At 46.8% G+C, this 23752-nt stretch overlaps 1 protein-coding gene across 8 annotated transcripts; it reads right to left on the minus strand.

Moving 5' to 3' along the window:
- Positions 1-902: 902 nt before the first annotated feature.
- Positions 903-23463, minus strand: ZNF384 (zinc finger protein 384). Of its 8 annotated transcripts, none has more exons than XM_021548824.3 (11): positions 23159-23284; positions 22795-22843; positions 21717-21906; positions 19022-19088; positions 18641-18881; positions 17983-18304; positions 5794-6018; positions 4963-5145; positions 4091-4169; positions 3122-3280; positions 903-2958 (listed from the first exon to the last, which is right to left on the minus strand). In XM_021548824.3, the coding sequence occupies exons 3-11, from the start codon at positions 21767-21769 to the stop codon at positions 2683-2685; spliced, it is 1605 nt and encodes a 534-aa protein (XP_021404499.1). In that variant the 5' UTR covers positions 21770-21906; positions 22795-22843; positions 23159-23284; the 3' UTR covers positions 903-2682. The 8 variants fall into 8 exon arrangements, with proteins under 8 accessions (XP_021404499.1, XP_077637381.1, XP_021404505.1 ...); XM_077781255.1 differs by having other exon boundaries at positions 19022-19092; positions 23159-23283; XM_021548830.3 differs by lacking the exons at positions 21717-21906; positions 23159-23284 and adding an exon at positions 23435-23463 and having other exon boundaries at positions 19022-19092.
- Positions 23464-23752: the final 289 nt, after the last annotated feature.

The following is a 23752-nucleotide window of genomic DNA, read 5'->3' on the forward strand; positions in this document are numbered from 1 at the left end:
GTCATGGAAAGCCAAGACTTTGGATGATCAGACTTGACCAGACAAGCAGCCACTGTGAGCTCCTCTATAATGTTCTGAGAAGAGGGAAAATGCAATCCCCTGCAGAATTAAGGCAAAGAGCCAGGGGGACCTCATCCATGGCACTGGGGCTTCAACACTCAATTCCAAAATGAATGTGTTTATAATATAGAGAAAAAATTGACAAGATGTAGAAAGAAAAATAAGAATAATTCAAGGGCTGGAAGAAATCCCTTACAGTGGAAGATTTACAGAGCTCTATCTGTTTACCTTGTCAAAAAGTAGATTGAGAAGACACATTAGAGTGTTAAATTCAAGTCTGGGGGGAAAAGTCCCATTCAGGCTCTCTGAATCAAAGAGATGAATGTTTCCAGAACTAGGAACCAGAAGCCAAAGCAAGGAGAAATCTGGCTTAAATGTTAAAACAGTGAAAACATGAAGCCGTTGCAGCAGGCTACCAATGGATTTTGTGTCCCAGTGTCTCAAAATCAAATTAATGCATTTTGTCAACACCGTTCAAATACTCATCAGTTCTTGGGGCTCAGTAAAGTCTAAATGGATTGAAATGTCACCTGTGAAATTCAGGAGTCAAACCAGAATGCTCCTTCTAGCCTAGCCTATGCACCTACCAAACACTCCACCCATTTGCAGCCAGCCCTGACTGAACGCAGAGAACAGGTTTCTGCCGCAGGCTCCCCAGGTGCCGAGCTCCTCGCTTCCCTTGTGCAAACTGCCAAGTGCCAAAGGCAGGGATGCGCCGCCCTCGCGCCTGCCCGCACGGCCCCTCCAGACTCGGGGCAGCCAGAGGCTCCTGCAGGGGTCGGGTGCGGGGGGAAGGAACACACGTCACAGGGGCAGGGTGCTCGCAGCAGCACCTTCAAGGAGCCTTTTACACCAATTTATTTCTATACAGGGTGGTTAAAAAAAAATAAAATAGAAGCCCCTATTGGTTGTTCGTACAGAAATCTGGGATTCTATAGGCTTTGGGTGGGCGTCTGATTTTAAAACCCAACAACACATGCTTTTTCCCTTGCCTTCTCATTCTCTTCCAAGTCAGCCTCCATGATCCAAAGAAACTAGTAAGTAATACACAAGACTAGCAGTCATGTGGACCAATTAAAAAAAATAGAGGAAGGAGAATTGAAGACGAAGAGAAAGGGAAAAACAAACAAAGATTGAAAATAAAAATTTGCCAGGATAATGCGTTTTATAAACACAGAGATAGAAACAGTTACAGCAAGGACAGAGCGGGCCAGGGGTGGGGAATAGATATTTATATATATATATATATATAAATTCAAGGGGCCTTCAGTTTATTCTTGTTGGCTCCCCCTTCTCATTAGATTGGTCTCTCTGTGGGGATCTTCATCCCCTTCTCTCCACTGTCCACCTTTTGGGGATTCTCTCCCATGACCAAGGTCCAGAAGAGGCCACCACTGCCATGTGAGTCCAGCCCGTCTTGGCAAGAGGGAGCCTGGGAGAGCACACTGGCAAGAGATGAGCAGAAGCTAGCCTTTCCCTGCTTCCTGCCAGCCCCTTGAAAAGACCGGTCTATTCCTCCTCCTCCTCCTCCTCCTCCTCCTCCTCCTCCTCCTTCTCCTCCTCCTCCTCCTCCTCCTCTTTCCCTTTGGGAAACTGGGGGCAGGACAGGTATGTGAGTATCAGAACTGCTGTCATTCAGCCTTTCAGGAAAGTGAGTAGAGAGAAGGGTGATGATTATTTTGGCAGTCTCTTACCCTCCCTCCAGTTGCTTTTTGGTTTGTTGTTGATGCCTGCAGGCTTTTCTGAGGTGGGGGGAAAAGCAGGAGGGAGAGGAGGAGGAGTACAAGCTGCTAGGATATAATCCACAACAGGCAGGAAGAGCAATGAACAGGAACCCACATTCCTATGGGGCTATTGTGCTGCTCAGACAGCTGTGAGAGAGAGGCAGCAGCCAGTTCAGACGGACTCCTCTCTACTGCTCTCCACCAGGGAAGGAGAAAGAATGCAATACTCCACAGCCCTTAGGCAGTGTAGGCACCTGTCCATCCCAGAGAACATGCCTCACCTCTCCCCCCTCCACTGGTCTCACCTTCCACTGGGGAGAAGGTTTCTCCCATCCAGTCCTTGGGGCAGGACGAGCGACCCCTCCTCCCTTTCACAAGCAGGAGGGACAGGAATGGATATTTCTCTCTTAGACACTCAAGGCAATCCTCAAAAAACCCCATCCAGATGTGAACCATGCCACATTCTTCCGTGGCCTGCTAAAAACACGTGTCCAAGCCCCTGTATATACAAGGGCCATCTCTCCATCCCATCCACCATGCGTGTCTCAACACGCAACCCCCGCTTCATACACATCCTACAGTGAGAGAGAAGGCAAAACAGGGGCCTTTCTTTGGGTTTCAAAGGAGGGGCTCTTGCATGAGGAAGTGATCCCAGCACAGGAAAGGGGCTCTTGCACAAGGAAGCATCCTCCTACCAGGCAGGCTGTTGCACAGAAGGAGCACCCCCTTGAGACAGGCTGTTGTGCAAGGGGCTGCCATGAACAGGGTTACACAGCCAGAAGAGGCTGCTGCAGGAGGAGAGGCCAGAAACTGTTGCACGAGGAGGGCCGCTGACCAAGCGGTGCCCCTGGCACAGGCTATGCACAAGAGGCGTTCTGCTCCCTGGGTTGAGGTCTCTCTAGGAGCTGGAGAGGTGCTCCACTTGGATGGCGCTGGTGCTGACAGTGAGGCAGATGTCCTTGTGATGCTCTGAAGTCTTGTAAGGAGTCAGGTCAAAGGAGCACTGGGGGGGAGGGTTGGGTTGATTAGTGTCTCCAGAAGGGCCCCCTGCTGCCCCCCCGCCCTGCGGCTGGAAGTGCTGCTGCTGCTGCGAGGCCTGGGCTTGTGCCTGAACCACCTGCTGCTGTGGGTCAGGGATGTTGTGTTTCCGCATGTGCTTCATCAGGTACGTCTCCTGCAACGGGAAGGACCGCGTGAGAGGAGGGAACGACGTTTGCAAGAGCCAAAGCCAAGAGGGAGGGACACGGCAACTCAGGGGACTGCTCCCACTGGATCTACAGGAGCTGCTCCCTGGAAAGTTGATCACTTCTGCTATCCTCAGGGCAGCAAACACTCACCGAGGTGTAGGCCCGGCTGCAGATGGAGCAGGTGTAGACCTTGGCGTGTTTCACCGTGTGCGTAGCCAGGTGTACCTCCAACGAGGCAGCATCCGTGTACGCACGGTGGCAGTTGTGGCACTTGAAAGGTTTGTCTTTGTTGTGCTGCCGTCTGTGGGACTGGGGGTCAGTAACAGGGAGGAAAGAGTAAGCGTGAGGAAGCAAGCATTAGTACTGGAGACGGCTTTATCTCAAACACCCCATTACAGCCAGGCCCCAAGCTCCTGGCTGCTGAGGAAGGTAAATCTGGCTCCTAGCACAGGGACAGAACTTCTCCCTCCAGCCCACCACACCATCCCCACACATGCCCTTCCCACTCATGCATACTAGGCATCTGAAGAGCAGACTCCTAATGCTCCACAACCCCCATCTTCTGAGTTTTCATGCAACTCTCAGTCTTTTCCCAGTCTCTCCTTTTCTGGCCCCTGCATCTAATACCTTCAGGACAGGATTTGCTTTAACTGCTTGCAGGTGTTTACAGCTCTTTGCTCTTTGGCACACTCTACAGTCCCTCTCCTCCAGGGTACTGCAACAGGACACTCCACCTCTGCTTCCTATATCCCTACCCTTATGCCCTCCATTTCACTGTAAAACAAACAAAAAACCCACCAAGATACACAGACTTTATTGGGTGTAACATTTTGCAAAACTCTCACCCCAGCTAAGTTAGAAAACTGCAAAATAGTTGGGGGGAACTTCACTACGGTCTCACCACTTTCAAGTCAAGTTAATTTTACAGGATGCGACCAACTCATATGAGTTCTTTGGGCCACTAGTGCCACAAGTCAGGAATCTCTTCCCTGTCCAGGGCTTCAATAGCTTTCTGTATTCTTTTACTGTCCTCCCAGCTGCCCCACTTCTTCCACCTTCCTCTACCACAGGCACCCTTGCCAACCCCTGCCAGCGGGCAGGACACACCCAGCCCCTTACCTGCAAGTTGGAAAGCTGGGTGAAAGCCTTTTCACACCCAGGGTGAGCACATTTGTAGGGTCGGTCCCCGGTGTGGATACTGTTGAGGAGGAAGAGCACAAATGGGAGGCAGTGAGCAGGCAGACAGGGCAGACTGCCAGGGCCTGCTTGCTGTGTGAAGGGGATGATGTTGCCTCCAGATGCTGTTCTAGCTGGACAAAGAGAGCTCTGCCCAGCTCCCACATCCAGTTAGAAGTTGAAGACAGGCAGTCAAGCAGATTTCAGAGTGACTGGGATTGAGGAGCAACATCTTATGAATGCCTGGACAGCTCAGCACGTGAGCTACCTAAAAATGTATTGGAAAGGGGTCTGGAGGTCCAGGCTCCCTGCTCCAATCTCAGGAGTTCCAAATGATCAAGAGGAATCTGTTCTCTTACTTCCACAGTACCAAGAAAGCAGCTTTGTTCCCTCCAGGATAGACACATCAAAGTTTTTCCTTTTAAGTAAACAGGCTGAGTTTACCTACAGTGTTAACCTGTCCCTGTCCCCCTGCAATGCCAGGAGCAGCTTCCACACACTCAGTCCAACCCCCGTGGTGCCAGGCTGGGATCCCCTACAGCCAATGCCTCTCTCTCTATTGCTCTCTCTCTGTGCCGCCCACGGTGCAAGACCAAGGATCCCCAGGGACAGCATGTGCCCACCTCAGCCCTGACGTGGTCAGTGTCTCCTGCGCAGCCTCCACTCCGTCCACTCGGGTGGGTCACCTCCTTCTGGGGGTGCAGCCGGCCGCATTCCCCGCCCGCCCCCCGCATGCTTGGCGCGCGTGCTCCAGAGGTGCATGCCGGCAGCGCGGGGGGACCAGGGCCAGGCCCCCAGCCTCCTCTGGCCCTTACCGTGTGTGCTGCTGCAGGTGGGAGAGCTGGCGGAAGGCCTTCTGGCAGTAGCGGCAGGTGTAGGGCTTGGCCCCCGAGTGGATGCGGAGGTGCTGGGCCAGGTAGGATGTGTTGGCGAAGCTCTTGGAGCAGTGAGGACACTTGTGCGGCTTGACAATCGCCGTGTGGAGCTTGGAGTGGATCCTGCCGAAGAGGAGGAGGAGCAGCAGCAGTTGGACATGACCGCCATCTGGCTAGTGCTGATGGAATGAGGGCACAAAGGGGGTGGGACAGCACCACGCTATCTGCTACATGAAGGAACTCCAAACACAGCATGAGCTCTCTTGGTCTCAAACTGTGCTCCCCTTGGATTCAAGAGACCATGGTCTGTCTGCACCGGGGGAGGATCCAGAGAGAGGAACTATAGAGCTTGGACTGAGGGGCATTGGCAGAGCTGTGTGTGGGAAGCCTGTGGCTGAAATAGCAGGGGGGCTGCAAGCCTGGACTTGAGATGTTTGGCAGAACTATGCTGGGGTGACAGGGAACAGTCCGCCTATGTCCGTTCTACTCTCGCACTGGCACAACCAGCCCTACCTCCTGTCAGAAAGCGTCACTCCGCTGCCGACGCCTCTCTGGCGGAGCAGCGCTAACCTGAGCACACCCAGCCCCTCACAGCCAGGGACCAGTCTCACGTGTCCGATACCGCTACTGCCGGTCTGTCGTGCGTAAGACCTGACCAGCCTGTGACAACCAGCCAGGTCTGCCCAGGCAGTCGCCCGGTGAGGTGCTCACAGCATGCTGGGATGACGGCAACATGCAGTGCAGAGGGCCCCAGCCTCCTCTGGCCCTTACCGTGTGTGCTGCTGCAGGTGGGAGAGCTGGCGGAAGGCCTTCTGGCAGTAGCTGCACGTGTAGGGCTTGGCCCCTGAGTGGATACGAATGTGCTGGGCCAGGTAGGAGCTGTTGGCGAAGCTCTTGGAGCAGTGAGGACACTTGTGTGGCTTTGTCTCCGTATGGGACTTGGAGTGGATCTGCATCTCCGACTTGGAGTAGAAGGTCAGCGAACACATCCGGCACCTGGGACCGGGGCGAGGGGAAGAGACAGTGTCACATGGGGGTAAGCCCCAATATGGATCAAATCTAACTGGATGGGATCTTCCACACTGAGTGAAGAAGGGGCGTGGAACTAGGGAGGTTTCACCTGGGACACAGCTTGGCTGTGAGTGGTTCAGTCCCAGGGGAACAAATTTAAGCTGGGAACTGGTGTAACAGAACAATATTTCACAGCCAGAAAAGTGAAGGCATTGGAAGTTGTTGCAACTGGCTTGCAAGAGAGACAGGGCAACACACTGGAAATTTTCCAACAGCAATCCTAAAGGGATACGAATAAATCCCAGTCAAACCCCCCACTGATTTATTTCAGTCTAAAAAACCTTGGAAAACCTGGAAATCCCAGGTTATAGTTCATATTAGAAGCTAATTCCATGAACTGTGAAGTCTGTGAGAGCAGAAATGGCCAAATCCACTTAACTCTACTCCCATTTTTGGAGAAGACACTCAAATATTTAGAATACAAAATGCTGAGAATAACAGCAGTGCTGCTTTCCTAGTGGGCCTCACAAAGATACTCTGGATATAAATGTGGTATTTCGTTGGTCTAGTGGGCTTTCATCATTTCAGTCTTACTGATGTGATGCAAAATGTTTTGTCTGGGCGTTTGGATCCATCTGTTCCCATAATGATCAGAAATGTATTTGTTAACACACAGACTCTCTGAACAAGAAGCAGTTGGCATTGCTCTGCTGCGGATGCTGCTGTTAAAAACTGCTCCTCCACTACAGCACCAGGCTGTTAAGAGAAGCTCATACTGTTTTACAGTTGAAGACTGCAAAAGCTTTTGTGGTTGTTAATTTGACAGAGAGATAGAAGCTACATCCAAGTTACTCACTTCTTCCCCACCCCACCATGTGTTTCAAACAAGGGGTAGAGTTAAGGTTTATCTGAATTTAGGTTTTTCATTTACATTAAAGACAAAATAGAATCTCCACATGTGACTTCCAGGGTCACATTTGAGAGAAGAAATGCCAGCCAGAGGAAGGCTGGTCAACATGAATTCAACTTTCACAGTGGTTTTGTCTAGGAATTTCCTTGAGTTCTATAGTGTTTACAAAACTGCTCAGCAACAAAAGTCTCTGCAGGTATTACAAGCCACAGAGGTGATCCTGCTCTTCCCTATATCCATCTCCCCTCAGGAGGATACTTCATTACATCTACTGTTGTGACTCTGTTGGAGCCAGAAGCTTTATGATGTGTGCAGTCTGATCAGCGTATGTCATGTAAGCAGTATTTATCCAGCACCTACCTTAACTTCCACAGGCCCTTCCGAGCCACAGCTTGATTCCGAGCCATTTAGCTGGAAGCCATGCCTCCCTAGCAAGCACTCTAACACACACCTGTCATAACATTTCCCTCCTCTCCACCTTTGCTCTTTTACATTCATTAGCATCTCTAACAGTTGTTCCCACGTGTCCTACCTTCATCTTTCTCTTAATCCATTTTAATTGCAAGCCCTAACAGAACATGCACACTAAGTACATCCTTACATAAATCCCTTCTCATGCGCATACACACACACACCATTCCCTGCTGGAATCAACAAACAGAAGCAATTTGGTTGTTTATCCCTACATCAATTAAAGCTATAAGGAGTAAAAAGGTACATCAGCATAATCTTTTTTTAAAAAAAAGTAGCTCTTGGTTTATAAACCAAACTATCTCGAGTCACACAGAGTTTGTTCCAGACTTCCTGAAATGCTAGACTTGAATAGAGCATATGTATTCTGCAGTAATTAAGTCAAATTTACATGATGAGGACTGTGTATCTTTGAAAGCACCAATGTTAGCAATAACTGAGGTGAACACTGAACTGAAAAATACCTTTGAGTTGCCAAGTCCAGTTCCCTGCTAATGCAAGCAATTACAGCATAATCCCATGCTTGACTTTTAGCAAGCTCCTTCTCAGCAGATGCTGACTTCCATTACTCTCAATTGAACCCCGTTCCACAGCACTGGCCCTCTGATAAGGAACCATTCAATTGAGAACAAGCTCCCAGTGTGATGCTGTGCTAATATGGCTCACCAAAACAAAGGGGAATAGCAGGTATCCTTCTTGTATACAGGATGGGAGCGACTGTTCTTGCCAACAGCATGTCTAATTCTGAAGTTCATGTCCTCAACAATTACTGAAAAACTCACACACAGGCTCAGCAAACCTAAAGAATGATGACATGTGGAAAATTGGCTTTGCAGGAAAGATTCACTGACTACACTCACTCTAGGTTTGGAGTAAAGCTTAAAAGATAACTTGGTCAATATCCAAATAAATCTATGTAGAGAGAAAAATATCAATTACTAGTGGTTTATTTTATGAACAAGTAAGATATAATGAGGAACAACAACTGACACCAGAACTGAAAAAGAGGAAACAGGCTTTTTCCAGCTGTGAGAATAATGCATCTTTGGAACAAGGCTTGGAGGCTACAATATGGTCTCAATCACTTGGCCCCTACAAACAGCATTCTGACAATCCAGGTACTTTCCTGAGAGAAATACCCTTCTAAGGGTTTTGCTCTAGTTTAAAGAGAATGCTGGGCACTAATCTCTTCTGTGCTGTACATAGGACTGTATATTTTAAGTAGTCTATTCTGTTCTGAAAAATTAATGAACTTTACCATGCCATCAAGTCTAAGTAGTCCCATGCATTAAATCTATAGTGCCACAAAGCCATCAACTTTATCTTCCATAACTTCTGTGCACCTTTTCCTTTACTTATTTGCTTTGCCAGGTATCTGCCTTAGGTTGGAAATTCTCTAAAATAAACTTTAATTAAGAGAAACAGACTGCATGTCCTCTTCTATTTTCAAAATAAAATTATAAAGAAGTTTTCAAAACATCACTGGCACTTGCATGAAAATGATAAACCTGATTATTAGCAAAAACAGGCCTCAACAACAATAACAAAAACCCCCAAAACCCTAACCTCCCCAAAATCAAAACAAAACCCTCAAACAAACCAAAGAACCCCTGTTGTCTGAATTTAGCAGCTATAGACATTCTGATATTGTTTTTCAAACAACATTTAGAATTAAAATCTTACAAGAACTCATTTTCTAATCATCTAATTAGCATCAACCCTCAGAGAGCAAGAATGTTATGCAGCATTAACAAATTCATGAGCCTTTTGAGGTAAAAAAAGCCGTGGAATATAACAAAAAGCTGCATTTCAGAATTTTATATTGTGTGGTATCAGGCTTTTTCACAGGAACAAATGATCCATTTAATTAAGGGCTTTGCATTCTGCCTCAGACAACATCAAATATTAAAGGGGAAGATGCAATCAGCCCTCTAGTGGGCAAATATGGATCCGAAAAAATGTTAAATCTATATGGCTAATGAGAATATCCCATCTGACACTAACTGCATTTCAGTATTCTACTTCAGTGAAATTCTGGCTGGGGAGAGGAAAAATAGGGAATGCTCCTTGCTAAGCATGAATGAAACACTATATGAAATAATTGATTTCTACCCCCCCTCTGTTTAATATCCATTTTTAATAGTCTTCCCACTGTGCTTCTAAACTACCCCTCCTTTGCCTACATCCTTTCTGACAGCAAGAAACAGAAATGACTGCAGCATTCCTATTGATGGTGTGACACAACATCCCCTGCAGCTGCTTGTTATAGCTCTGCAAATTCAGACAGCCTTGGAGAAAATATCCTTAATAAAACAAAGGTTCATATCAACAGTTAAATTAGCACTCAGCCATATGCCAGAGATCAAAAGTAACCCCTTCCAATGTTTACAATGCTTTCTTTTTTATAGGAAATGAACATAAGCAGAAAATGTTCATGTTAGACAGACACTCTCAAAAATAATGAAATGCCAGCAAAAGGTGGATGTACAATTCTAATTCTACTCCCATATGAAAGTCATCACAATGAGTCATAAAGAAAATGATGCCTACAGCAACTAGACTACAACTCTGTGGCTCACAGTGCCGTATTTTTTTCCACTTTCCATGGAATGTTCCGCCTCATTCATCAGATGCTGTTAGGAGATAAAATACCATCTGAAATACCAGCTCATAGTAAAATTTGCCCATCATGGATTAACATCCTTTTCCAATCAAGTGCTTAATTAATCAGTATCACAGTTGTTAAAACTATGTAAGCTTTTATATGGCTCTGAGAATTCGAATTCCTAGTATCTACTGAGAGTAGTCTTACAAGTTAATTGTAGACTTCTGTTAGGCTACATATACAAGTTAGACCCTCAGTTAAACTAAAAATCAAACCAGGAAAGTCTGAAATTAGACTAGATGATAAGAGTAAGTTTAGGCTGTCAGAATCAGCAGTTCCTTTAAAAAGGAAGGAAATGTCCTGCCTTTGCAATGCAGAGTTAATGAAGTAACTAATGCAAGCACAGCATAATAATGGATGGACAGTTCATGATAAATGCTAACTTGACTCTCACATTCCCCCATTTTTTAAGTTGAAGTTAAACATTTTCTTATTAATATTTTGTAAGAGGAGGGAAAAGGAGACAAAACTAACATCCAAGATACACAGGTACACTTGGGCAACACCCAAATAAAGCCAGCGAGTATGAAGATGCCAGCACAAAATGAAGGCACAGGAATTGTACCTCTTCTTCCACACTGGCATATCCAGCATCAGCTCCTATTCAAAAGCCAATGCTGTGCTTCCACTGAACAGTTTACACTCCTGGAGTGTGTAACAAATCTATGCTCAGAGATCTTGGTCAACTTATTTCCACAGTCCTGCAGTCACCTGGTGGCTTGGTACAGCTGCAGAAAACACTCTTCATATACTGGCAAGGCAAAGAGCAGTTTAAAATGCTCTCATCATATGGCACTTTCCCTGTTCCCAGATTTGAGGGCATTCCTGCATTTTATCCATTTTTCCAAATGACCCTAAAAATATTTGACCCAGAATTTTGTGGTATTTTAGTATACTTCACAAGTTGCCTGTCTTCTTTTAATGACTCAATCATTTATGCCTTCACAGTTGCACCTTAAACCTTTTCTCTCACAGTCTTGCACTGGGAGCTTTCATGATGTCACTTAATTCCTAATGACTTTTTCACAGTCATTGCTTTCCAGGATATTGTTCCTCCATATTCCTTATCTTTAGACCAGAGACATTCAATAGTCCAACAAAACACTTCTGTCTGATAATGTTTTCCATTGTGTCCAAACATCTGGATCTCAGTCCCTGGCTGAGAAATCACACAGTCCCAATAGGCTGTCTTCCATGGGACTGTATTCAAATACATTTTGTTTGAAGAGTTAACAATCACATAAAGATCCCATTTCTTTACAGCTATCCAGCCTCATTGCTTTTATCTTTAGGTTATTAGCCATGACTTTCTGTTGATGTCCAAATCATTGAACATCAGGCCTAAGACACTGTCCTCCAATTTTTTAAATCAGTCACCATTAGCATAAAAGACCAACAAAACAATAAAACACAATAATGTGCTTCCTAGTATAGTTGATATCATGCAAGAGCTAAAATTAAAATAATACAAAAGGCCAATAAGAAAGCACAAGGAAATTTGAAAACACCAGATTGAGGTCATCCATGTCACCATAATTTGGCTCCACAATGCAGGTGTGTTCTGATGCAGCTTTATTGACTATTTCCATATAACTGCACTCTTACTATGTTGCACAGACAGACACTTAACAAGCAAGCATTCTGGTTTTTTATCACCACTCTGGACAGCCTTAAGCCTTGTCGACCACAAGCAATTCCAACCTCATGCAGCAGATCACTCATCTCCTGTACCCACCACAGAAATATCAATGCTCCATAAGCACTCATCTATCCCCACAATGTCCCTGTTTCAGTTTTTGTAAGGGAAGGGAATCACAAAAGACACAGTGAAACACAGTAAGAGAGACGTACCCACTAATTCCATATGGCCAGACTGGTATTTGTGACCTCTTTTTTTCCTTTAAAGGAAAATTCCTATTACATACATTCATATCACTGCTCCTATAGATTTCTATGCTACTCCTATGAGATGCCACACTTCTGCAAAGCAGAACAGGGTCTGACCTGTAACAGAGGAGTGTTCAATGATACTTGAGATTATGGTTTTGGGAACACCAAATGTTAATTATTTCAGGATAACTCACTATGGTCATTTGTAGCCTGAGACAAATGCAAATCCACTGAAGATTCAACCTAACTCATACTTGCACACACTTCAAGGCAAGATTATCTGTAGGGCTGTAGGATACCACAGCAATCTGTGGCGGAGGCAAGTGTAATCAACAGTTCTTCATACTAGCAAATGCCTTCCCCAGACCATCCTCCTCAATTCCACAATCCCATGTCAATGCATTTTATTTTCTTCTTACAGAATATTCCTTTCAGGTTGAGCAAACATGCAGGTCTCTAACAGGCTATCATGCACCAATAACTAATCAAGGATGGTATCAAAGTGCATTGACTCAATAGGGCCAAATTAATGTATAATCAGATAAGAGGCACAAAATACAATTTTAAAGTTCCCTCTCTCCCAAGATGAAACTTTGACTGTCCTCCTCATTCCCTCGCACGCACTCGTTCCATTGACAAGTAAAATGCCAAAATTAGAATTTGTGACTGCAGAACTTCTCCTGTCAATTCCTTTTCTTTGGCACTATGAGGAACCACCAAGGGAAAGCACCTATGTGCTCACACACACGGTTACAGTATCTCAGCAGAAGGGAGAGAACTTACCATAACACAAGGTTTTATCTCATTATACCCTCAGGCATGTGGCCAGTCAAATTGTCATTTTCTAAGCTCCAAGCATTGCATTTATATACAAAGCAAGGATTATGTGTACAAACTGTATATGTGTATATGTAAATGTGCATGTGCAACAGTATTCCTTAGAGCTCTGAGATCATAAGCCAATGCCAACCAATCTGGAAAAGGGGTATGGATCTTAAAAGTCAACACAAGTCTAAAAATATGCAGCTGAGGGAAGAAGAGAGACTCTCTTGGAGTCCTCTGCTGAGGGAAAGGCTAATAAGCTCACCCTTGATTAGACATCAGAGAATCCACACAGGAGAGAGTCGCTGGAAACCAGGCATCATTAGTTCCGCTGCTCACGGAACTACTTGTTAAAAAAAGCAAACAGAAATTCCAACGTGTGGCATCATACTGACACCCACGTTGGTCATCAGCAATCTTAAAATCCATTGCACAGACCTCTGCCACTGCAGCTAAGATGATAAATGACAGCAACAATACTTTGTCACCTTTTTCTAGCCTAAGAGGGAGATGAAGTTCTTTGCCAGAGGAGGTCACATTCTTATGCTGACATCAAAGCCATGGCAAAATTTAGAAACACTGGGTCTACTATTTCTAGGCTTTGGAGGGAATGTGGTCAAACTTTCTGCCTGACACTTCAAAGTTAATTCCCCTTTTGCCCTTAGCCTTCTAGCCCAGAGCAATTGCCACTCCTGCACCAAGGCCCAGATCCAAGCTCTTTACCCACATGACCCAAGCCTCTTGATCCTTTACTGCAGGGGCTCTTCACTACTTCATTCCCTCAATAACCTAACACTTATCTCCTCTCCCTCATGCCTCTGTTGGCCTGTCCAGATCCCATACTCTTGTCCCTCTCTGTTCTGCTAGTTCTAGGTACCTCATTTTCCAGCACCTAGCAGGTCTGGTTCTTTCCTCCACCCCTCAGTCTTGGCTGTTTATAGCTCATTCCTGTGCTAGCTCTCCCCTCTCTCCCTTGCAAAGAGGCTCCTCATCACATCCTCTCATGCATTCCCTAGTTTGTAGGTTCCTGTCTTTTCTCTCCTCCTTTCTGATTCCCATCTCTACCAAGTTTCCAGATTTCCTCAGCACTAACAGCCCCAATCCCTGCCCATACCTCATTCTCATCCCTACCACGTTTGAACCAGGCAGTGTCTTCTCATGCCTCGCTGTTGTGTCCATCAGAGGGGGAGGTTACTCTCCACACTGGGCACTAGAGACTACTTCTGAAACAGAAGAAGGAGCAGCTGTGTGTGAAGGAAAAGCCTGTTTGGCCCTTCAGTGCAACTCTAGAAAGAGCTGCAGAAAGAGTAGATCTATAGTCTAGCCTCACAGCAACTGAGAGAAGTTGGGCTGCATTTGTCTCCTCTGTGGAGATGGAATGTCTGCCGAGTGCCTGAGTCTTGCTGAGTCGTGCAAGCCTCAAGAAGCCTCAAAGAGAATATTGCCTTCACATATTTCCACCTGCAAACTATAAATCATCTCAGAGCATGCCTAATGGATTTTTTCAAAGCTTAAAACTGGCCAAATGCAACAATATTGTCACAAGCACGTGTGGCTTACTAAACTCATTAGCAGCCACCATTACAAATTAATTCAGAACAAGTCCACTAAACAGTAATACTAAATCCAGTAGAGAGGAGAAAAAAAAGGCTTAAGACATATCTGAGAAGATGCCCACATGCTGTATTCAAGCCACTAGTCCCCCTTGTGTACATAATTTACTCTCTAATGAGGGTCTCCAACCAGCTTCCTCACCTTGTACAGCTCGGTTTACTAAGGCTTCTGTACTCTTTTGCACCTTGGACTCATCTCTGAAGTTTCCTAGTCCCTCAGCTGCTTATTGTCTCCAACTTCCCTGCTGTTCCCCAGTGAAAGTAAGGAAAACCCAAAAGTAAAGTGAAGATAGTTTGTTGATTACACTATGACAGTGAGGCCCTTCTCAAGCTAACTACCCTTCTGTTGGTATCCGAGGCTCCAGAGCACAGCTTGCAAAACATTCCAGACTATAAATTGGTATTTATTCTAGATTTCACTTAGTACCAGAGCCTAGCAATACCTATACAGAGCTCTCTTCCTCTTACAAAGAAACTGCTTAGAGAACTGTCAAGAGCAAGAGAATTGATGATCTGGCCCAGAGCGGCTGAACCACATTATCAGTCTTGTCCACTGATCACATCACACCACAGACTTCTAAAAGTGCACAGGTACAGGCACCACACCAGGACTAAAAACCAATCCTACTGTATCCAGGACCTGTTTGCTACCTTATCCTCAGCACTTTTTACAGCACTGGGAAGAAGCCATGTGCTCCACAGTGCCAGCATCTTTCTAGAAAGGCTCTTGATGCTGATCTCATTTTCCAAAGAAAAAGCAAATTCTACAAAGATGTCAGGGAAGATTAACAAAAAGCTGACGATTAATCCAGACAAGACTGAAGTGACATTACTCATGAAAGAAAATGTTTCACAGGACTGGCTCAGACGTTGTCCCCTGCAGGTGCAAGCATTCTTCCAGTAGCACAATGCAAAGCACCAAGGACTCTGCCATTTGAATCCTAAGGACAGATGTCAAAGATCCGCAAGCATGGCCATCATTAGCCAAAGCCTCACACCTTTTCTTACAAAAAACAAAATCCTAATCACAGAGATTCTTCCACCACTTTCACAGTAGCCTACTGATTCACTTCTGGAGATGATACAGCAGTAAAACAGTTGCCATTTGCTGGATCAGGCATTTCTACATTTAGTAGAGAATGGGATGAGCTGCAGTATATGTATCAAGGTTTATGCTCCAACACCTCCCACATCTGTCTGGCTGTGATCCTCATTCAAGGCCTTACTCTGTCTTTATCACCACACTAGGAGTCAGGAATTACAAATATTAATCACCTGCCCAGACACTCATGACAAGAGACCTCACAGTGCTAAAAAACAAAGCTTAAAAAAATAATTAAATTTGACAAAATAATCCCAGGCTTTAGGAATTAGGTATTAAAAAAACCCCACACTGATCAACGTAGTACAACTCCTTCCAGGAATCTGAGTACATTATTGTCAGCATCTCATCACGGGAATCAGTGAAATCATACAAACGTAGTCATATGAATGCCAAAACCAACTCCTCCTCCAGCCTGAGAAAGAAGCAGGAGTAGATGAACCTCACCCACAGTCTTAATTTAGCTAGCATATGTCTGCTTACTGTAGTGGCGGGAACTACTGAAATCATCCTCTAGAATACAGAAGGATCCCAGTACTCCTCCAAGTTTTAACTTGTGAGTCTATTCATATGCGTGTTTTAGAGAAATGATTTTACTGTGTTGCACAAAGGTCTTCTCTCCCACAGCTCCAAGAGAAGACAGTGCTTTCCTTTATTTTTCCAACAATCATTTTTAGTTCCAAACTTGCACATGGGATGCATCATCCAAAGAGCAGATCTCAAGGAGGACAGAAGTACTCCCTCCTGAAGTACCACTATTGGTGGTCTTCAATAAATCTCAATTTAGCTCTCTCACACCTAAGCACTGCTCAGAGGAAGGCCTACTTAGGATGGGAGCTGGTGAAAGGTACCACACTCAGGCTAAACATAAAGAAATCTTAAATATAAGGAAATTGCATGTTCCCACAAATATACTCATCTGTTTTTTCCCTGCAAAGCCTTTTTCATGAGCTATTACACAGACTATGCGTGCTCATAAAGTTTCTGCTGAGTCACTCCACCTGGTCTTGGGCATTTTTTTCCAAACTTACAAGTAAACAAGGAGCTATAATTAAAGCCCGGGTTCAGCTTTAATTCTAGTGTTCATTGCCAATTGTGTCCCCTGTAAATACATATTTAACAACCTAATTAGCAACCCAGACTGTAAGCAGCTTGAGTAGTGTGGATCTGTGGCTATGGCCCAAAATAAATGGTGGGATTACAAATAGCAAGCTACCTAACACTCCCACCCTTCCTCACCATACGCTGATTATATTTTCAAAGTGGAAGAACTGGGACATTGGCTAAGATAAAAAGGCTGATCCAAGCTCTAGTTTTGCACCCATTTAACTGTGTTGATTAAAAAATGTAAACATTTAAAAAATGCTATAGTTAAAAGTGAAAAAATGCCTGGGGTGAGTGCACAGATTCTGTGTAGATGCCTTCATATTCCTATGGCATAATTCCAGAAAGAGAACTAAATCTGTACCAAAACAAAGAACATCTAGGATGACAAAAGGAAAACTGTTTGATATGGGATCCTGGGCACATTATAGGCAAGTGAGAAGACCTAGGGACCATCTTCTATTTCTGTTTCATTTTGGCTACTATTTTGCCTCTTATTTATCTTAATCATCTGTCAGAAACATCTATCATTGAAACACCCATAAGTGCTCCTGCTTTCCACTTAAGACAGACCATCACATTTACTGCCTACCCCTTTCTGCTCTGTCTGGTTCCCACCTTTTCTAAAACACCCACACTGCTTATCCTCTGGTTTAAGTATTTCCTCTTACCTTATCTCTCCCCTCCCCATCACTCGTAAACTCAAGCCACATCCCTCCAAGCTCAGAAACCCAACCTCAGGGCTCAGAACTCTTCTCCCTCTTATCTGACACACTTAGGGTTCAGAAACACCCTTATATTTAATTCAGAATCACATTTTTTCCCCTTGTTTTGTTTGGAGTACTGAGAGGGAAGGAGATCACACGGGGCAATACACACAGGAGCAGACACTACCACCACTGTTCACTGTGTGTCTCCAGTTCGTGGTCTTTCCACTGGACAGACAGAAGTCCAGAAGTCCTAACTGAGGAGCACCCAGGTATACCAGGGCTCTCAGCTACACCAGAAGTGCTCCAGCTGCACCAACCAGCACTGCACTCTGCAGTACACCAGCCATATTACCTGGCTGTGCCATCAAGGATGCAGCTTAGCCTCCATAACATCCTGGTCATTAACTAACCTAGTAACAACTACACATTCAGGAAATCAAGACTGTCCACTAAAAGGATATCCTTAGTTTTGGGTCAACCCATCAGCTTGTAAATATTCCTGACCCAAAAGAAAACTCAACTATTTCTGCAGCTCAAAGATTCTCTACTCAGGGACTCTCTACGTACAAGGCAGAGATCTCTTCTTCCCCATGTAACCCTCTGAAGGGTTACACCCCCATCCCCATGCAATGTTACAGTCAAGGTTTAACCCCACTCCCCACCTGTATGTCTTGCCATCCTTGTGCTGGTCCTCATCATCCTCGTTTGTCAGCACAAAGGGGTCGCTCATCTCTGGCAGCCCCGACTCCTGCAATCGTTTCTTCTTCCGGCCCCGGGGTGGTTTGGGGGCAACTCCCCCAGCCCCGCCACCTTCAGCAAGGGTGGTTGTCCCTTTCTTGGACAGGTCTGGAACCACCTGCAGGGCTGCCTGGGAGCCAGGGGGTAGCGCAGAGACAATCATGGGAGCTGAGATGGGAAAGGTCTGGGCAGAGGCGGCTGTGGTCACCAGAGAACCTGATGGGGAAGTTATCACCAGACCAGGACCTGCAAACAAAGGAAGGTGGAGGAAGTCAGTTATTACATCTCCAATTATGCCCAACCCCTTATCCCACAGACGCATCTACTTTTGACTACAACACAAACAGAAGGGTAGCTTCCCCTCCCAAAGCATTCCCAGTCTCCACTACTGGAAGTCAAACTTCCATAAAAAGGGTAGATGTATGGAGTGCCTAGAGATTCACAGTGAAACCACACCAAGGCAGGCCACCCCATCAGTAAGGCCAGGAACAATCTACAGGCCAATACGGATTCTCCAGGGCCTCATGTTTCCCCACCCCACAGTCCCCTTTGTAGGCTGCCGAAGCCTCTGGAGTGCCCTACCTGCTGTCATGAGCCCAGCAGACTGCACTGGTACCACGGTGATGTTCTGAGTCACGGGGGCTTGGCTGTGTGGTGTCAGCTGCTCCGGCTTGGTGTCCGAGTCCATGGAGATACCAGTGGGCAGGGCCACAGAGGTGGGGACTGTCAGCAAGGCCGGGTAGTGGGGGGGAGCCAGGCTGCAGCCCTTCTCTGTGGGCAATAGCTGCTCCTTCATCTTGTTAATGAACATGGTGTTCTCAATCTAAACAGGGGGAAGGACAGGTTTTAGCATTCCCTGGCACAGCTTTACCCAGCATTTGGCTGAGCAAGAAATGCAACAGGAACACTCATCATACAACATGTATTGTAAACTTCTGAACATAATGGGTTGGAAGATCTTACCTGTCCCGAGACGGTGGGCACTGCTGGCCAGAAGTACGGGGAGGAGTTGAAATGAGATTCTTCCATCCTAGCTGGGCACAGGGGGCAAGAAGAAGGGGGAAGGGAAGAGGAATGGAGGATAAGGAAGACGGACACAGACACACACACAAAAAAACCATTAAACTCAAAGAAACTCCAACGTGGAACTGACTCAGTCTAATGCTGTGACAGTTCCTTAATCTCCCCTGACTTTCTTAAGCAACTTCTCCCCACTTTTGAGCTATTTGCCCAAATAAAAAAAATTATTTCCAGGGGAAAAAGGTGCCTGTTATTCCCATGGGCTTGGGTTCATCTGAAACACCCCTTGCCCAGTAGTCCTCCATGCAAAAAATAGGACTGACTAGAAACCCAGAACATATCCAAATTTTCCCAATTATCATCCACCCAAGCATAAATGAAGTCTGTGCATCTGCAAGCAGGCAAATACAGATGAAAACTGTTTTTCACCATCACAGACAGTCTGACCCCACAGGCAGTGAAAATTTTGGACCTTGCCCGTCCCTCCACCCCAGCTCAACACTAAGGACCCAGATGCAGCAAAGGGACATTAGCATTATGTTACTAGGAAGAAAGACAGGCAGAGAGAGGGAAACAGACTTGCCCAAGATAACAGACAGCCACAGCACACCAAGAAGTCAAACTCAGGGCTCCTAACTTCCTATTGCCCACCATAGCCCCACTCTTCAAAGAAACACAGAAATATAATTCAATACTCCTGCTCTCCTCCATTGGCACTAAGCAGTAGGAAAATAACATGATTCCCCTACTCCTGAGATACCCTATTTCCAAGTGAGATTGTGTCACAGCTCTCCATTGTCCATTTTCTTTCCATCGAACTCTGTAGGATCCTGTCCCTAGCCAAGTGCCCACTGCTTCATCTCAACTCTCCCTACATTCAGAGGACAAGTTGGACACCAAAAGAGAGACTCCTAAGCACAGAGGCATAATCTCTTTGGGAACACCTGACTGAAGAAGCATTTCCCTTTCTAATCCTTACATTCCTCTTTGTAATACCATTTGTGGACAAAGTTTGTTGTACTTGCAAAAACATTACTCAGAACCTAAAGAAATTAACAAAACAATATTTTCTGAAACAGAAGATACATCTATTCCTAACCATATATGGCAAAAGTGGTAGGTAAAAACTATGCTCAGAATACATCTGGCGGAGAGCACAACCATTACAGGTTTTTCATGCAGCTACCTGCAAACTGTCCTACTTGTATTTCTATTATGGTCTGCCAGTGGTCTAATAATTGAACAATATTGTTTCTGAAGGGTCTATCTCAATCATCAGGGGAGCTCAGAGGGATGCCCCCAGTAGCATGAAACACATTACAGAAGTCTATCAAGACAGAATAAATACATGTGGATTTGCTGTGTGTGAGCCAAAATGCAAAGATAATTTTCCTCTATGTGGAGAAGCAGTATTTAAATGAACCAAATTACCCGATAATTTTGTTTTTATGAATTGCTCATGCAACAGCAAGGCCAAGTACTCCTGCCTCACTCACTCACTGCAAATCAACCAATAAACACACTTAAGGATAAATTATTTACCTTACGTTGGTGGCATGCAGTCAGACTGCTCGCTGCCTGACTGAATTACTCTGGATTTACACCACTGTGATTCAATCAGAGGCTGATGGGGCAAGACTCTTACCTTCCTTCCTCTGCTTTCTTTTCTGAGCCAAATTAATTATTAAGTACACTGCCCACAGCACAGCCCTATGCATGTAACGCTTAATTACATGACTTTTTTCTTCCATAGGATGGGCACACATGAGGAGATAACACATCCTTGGCAATTGAGCACCACCTGAATCAAGAGAGCTATTTTGTTTGGAATTTCCAAGTTTGAGGTTTTTTGCTTGGTTTTTGTTTTGTTTTTAAAATAAATACACCGTTATTTGCTTAGCTTCCACATCAAAAACACCAAAGTGAACCTGACTGTCCAAAACCACAAAGGCTCATATAATGATCAGATGGATTTTCCAGAGAAACTTTGTAGCTGTCCAAGACTCTCTTGGATACAACTGCAAACTTCAGGAGTTAAACAAAAAGATGCCAATTTAAGCAAAAAAAAAAAACCACCTCACAACAGCTTTCTTATTTAAAGAGAACAAGTAACAAAAGGCAAGTCCATTTCCAGATTCCAAAATCTGGACTAGCAGAGGCCAGGGCACTCAGTTGCTGCTTGTCTCCATCTTGTCTTCCACCAGAACTTCACAGAGAATCTAACTTTTGTTTGCTCAGCTTACAAAGTGTGCAAGTCAAACATGGCTCTTATTGATTCTTCAAAGGACAGGTAGACTGATTTGATTAGACTCCCTTAGAATCCACCTCCCCGTCCCAAAACCTTCACATTTGATCATATTATCTACCAGGCCTCAAACTTCTGGCTTGAAAGGCTGAAGTGTGATGGAGTTATAAGAATGTGGAGGAAAAGGAGAAATGGTGTAAAAGTTGAAGCTTTCATGCAATTTCACTAGCAAGCCAGTCTTCCAAAGGCAGAAAACAAAGGTAAGATTCCTCCACCAACCTACAGTCTTATTACCCCGAGCTGTCCCTCCCCTACCCCATTTTTAGGCTAAAAGGGTATTTTGAAACATGCACCCCTATTGGCAGCCCCCACTCAGACACTGCTCACACTTACTTTACCAGAACTCTGCTCGTAACCCTTCCAATTGCTCTATAACTACCAGACATGGGCTGGAGCTTCAACCCTGTACCACAGCACGCTCCCACTGCAGGGCCTTCATCATCCCAGCTTCCACAAACAGGCCAGAGATGGGACCTTCTTCCTATTCACCAGTCTAGTATCAGACAGATGTCAACGTACCCTCCTGATATAAACCAAAAACACTTTCTGTGTACAGACCACAAATGTACATACACCAAATAAACAACCGAGTGAACCAGAAAACTCACAAGGGACAAGGGATCTGGAGTTTAGACCTCACAGAGTACTTCACAGAATCACATACTTAACGTGCTGCATTTATACTTCTTGGCAGGTCACCACTTTAATCATAAACAGATAGATAAAAGCACGTGCAAGTATATGGTGAGATAGAGGCTGTGTTTCTGGAAGGCACAATCAGGGTTGGATATGCAGGTATTTATTCAGAGGTTGACTTTTAACACGGGTTTCTTTATTCTCCAGATGCCTCGCTTTTATTTCCCATTGGGCACAGAGTTTTCAGTCAACAAAAGGCCCTGAGAGTACTGCTCAGGAACAATTTAGGTTGTTGTTTTATGTCTGCCCAAGATCTTTGTTCAATGATGAGGAGCTTTTAAGCTTAATTGCTACAAAATACTAAGGATGCCGAAAGCCACACAGGCTGTTAGAACAAAAGCAAAAATGCTTCCCCGGTAAGCATAAGCACCAGAAAGTTCAAACGCTGCTACACCTTTAGAACAAGCGCATTTGAACACACATCAGGAATCTCCCAAATGTACCGGACAAAGTCCGGGATCCCAAACCCGCACGCTAGAGACAGAACTTTGGTGCTGTTCCCCGACCAAGCGAGCCCCTGCTGGAGCAGGTGCCTGGCAGAGGGCGTGCCCTGCGCCCCAGCTCCCTCCAGGCGCTCAGTCCCTGCTCCCGCACCCCGGAGCTCGAACGCCTTCGCCCCCAGCTCCGGGACCCGCGGCCCATCCCATCTCCTCCCCGCCGGGCAGCCCCCGGGCCAGGGGCGGGGGTCACTCACGCAGCTCCGGGAGCTCCTTACCCCTCTCACTCTCCCTCTTCTTGCATTTCTCCTCCTTCCAGGGCCGGCTCTGCAAACAAACCGCCTCGGTTACCGGGGCCGCGCATGGCAGCGGGCGGCGCTCGGCGGGCCCCGCGGCTCGGGGCACCCCGGCCATGCGCGGGGCAGGCGCTCCCCGTGGAGCTCCGACACGCCTCCCCCCGCGGCGGCCGAGGGCGGAGCCGGCCCGGAGCGCGGCTCCCCCGCGGCGGAGCCGCCGCCACCGGGACAGACGGGCGGACAGACAGACAGCCCGCCCCCCTCCATTTCCGCTTCCAGATCGCCCCGGCCCCGGCAGTCCCGCTGCCCGGCCCCCCGCCCGCGGTCCCGCCGCCCCGCACGTTACCGGGCTCCCCCCCAGCGGCGGCCCCGGCCCGGCTCCGGCGGCGGCGGCCTCCTCACCGGAAAGACAGCGGGGAGGAGCTTCCGGGTCACGGGGCGGGCCGGGCCTCGGCGCTTCCGGGTCGCCCAGAGGAGCGGAACGGCGTCATCAGCGGTTTCGCTAGAAATCGGGGCGGCGGAGCGGCGGCGGCGGCCCGGGGGAGGCTCCCGGGGCGGGGGCACCGGCGAGGCGGCCGGGGCCGCAGGTCGGGGCGGGGGTCGGCCGCGCGCGCGCGCTTACCGGAAGCGCGGAGGGCGCCGGCGCGCGGGGCAGCCCGGGCTGGCGGAAGGGCGGAAGTGCCTGTGGCGGGCGGGGGGCGGCGTCCCCGGGCCCGGCCGGCAGCGCCGCTTCCGGCCTCGCGGCGTCACGTGACGCGGGCGGGCGGAGGGGAGAGCGGGACAGCCGCCCTCATGAATATTCATGAGCCACCGTGAATGGCAATTGGGGCGGCGCGGAGCGGGTCCGGTGCCGAGGAGTTTTCCCGAGCGCGGTGCCTGCCAGCGCCTGGGGCGGTCCCGGCCCGCCGCGGTCATCCAGAGGAGCTGTCCCGAAGTTTGG

The sequence above is a fragment of the Lonchura striata genome, chromosome 2, assembly GCF_046129695.1.
Source record: "Lonchura striata isolate bLonStr1 chromosome 2, bLonStr1.mat, whole genome shotgun sequence".
NCBI lineage: Eukaryota > Metazoa > Chordata > Aves > Passeriformes > Estrildidae > Lonchura > Lonchura striata.

What these genes read in the sequence shown, in the direction of transcription:
- ZNF384 (XM_021548824.3), bottom strand. Translation starts at nt 21,769, where the DNA reads ATGTCTGGTAGTTATAGAGCAATTGGAAGGGTTACGAGCAGAGTTCTG. An exon ending in CACCTGCAGCAGCACACACG is followed by an intron (nt 4,170 to 4,962) that starts GTAAGGGCCAGA and finishes CCTCCTCAACAG; the next exon opens with TATCCACACCGGGGACCGAC. An exon ending in GCAGCCGGGCCTACACCTCG is followed by an intron (nt 2,959 to 3,121) that starts GTGAGTGTTTGC and finishes TTCCCGTTGCAG; the next exon opens with GAGACGTACCTGATGAAGCA.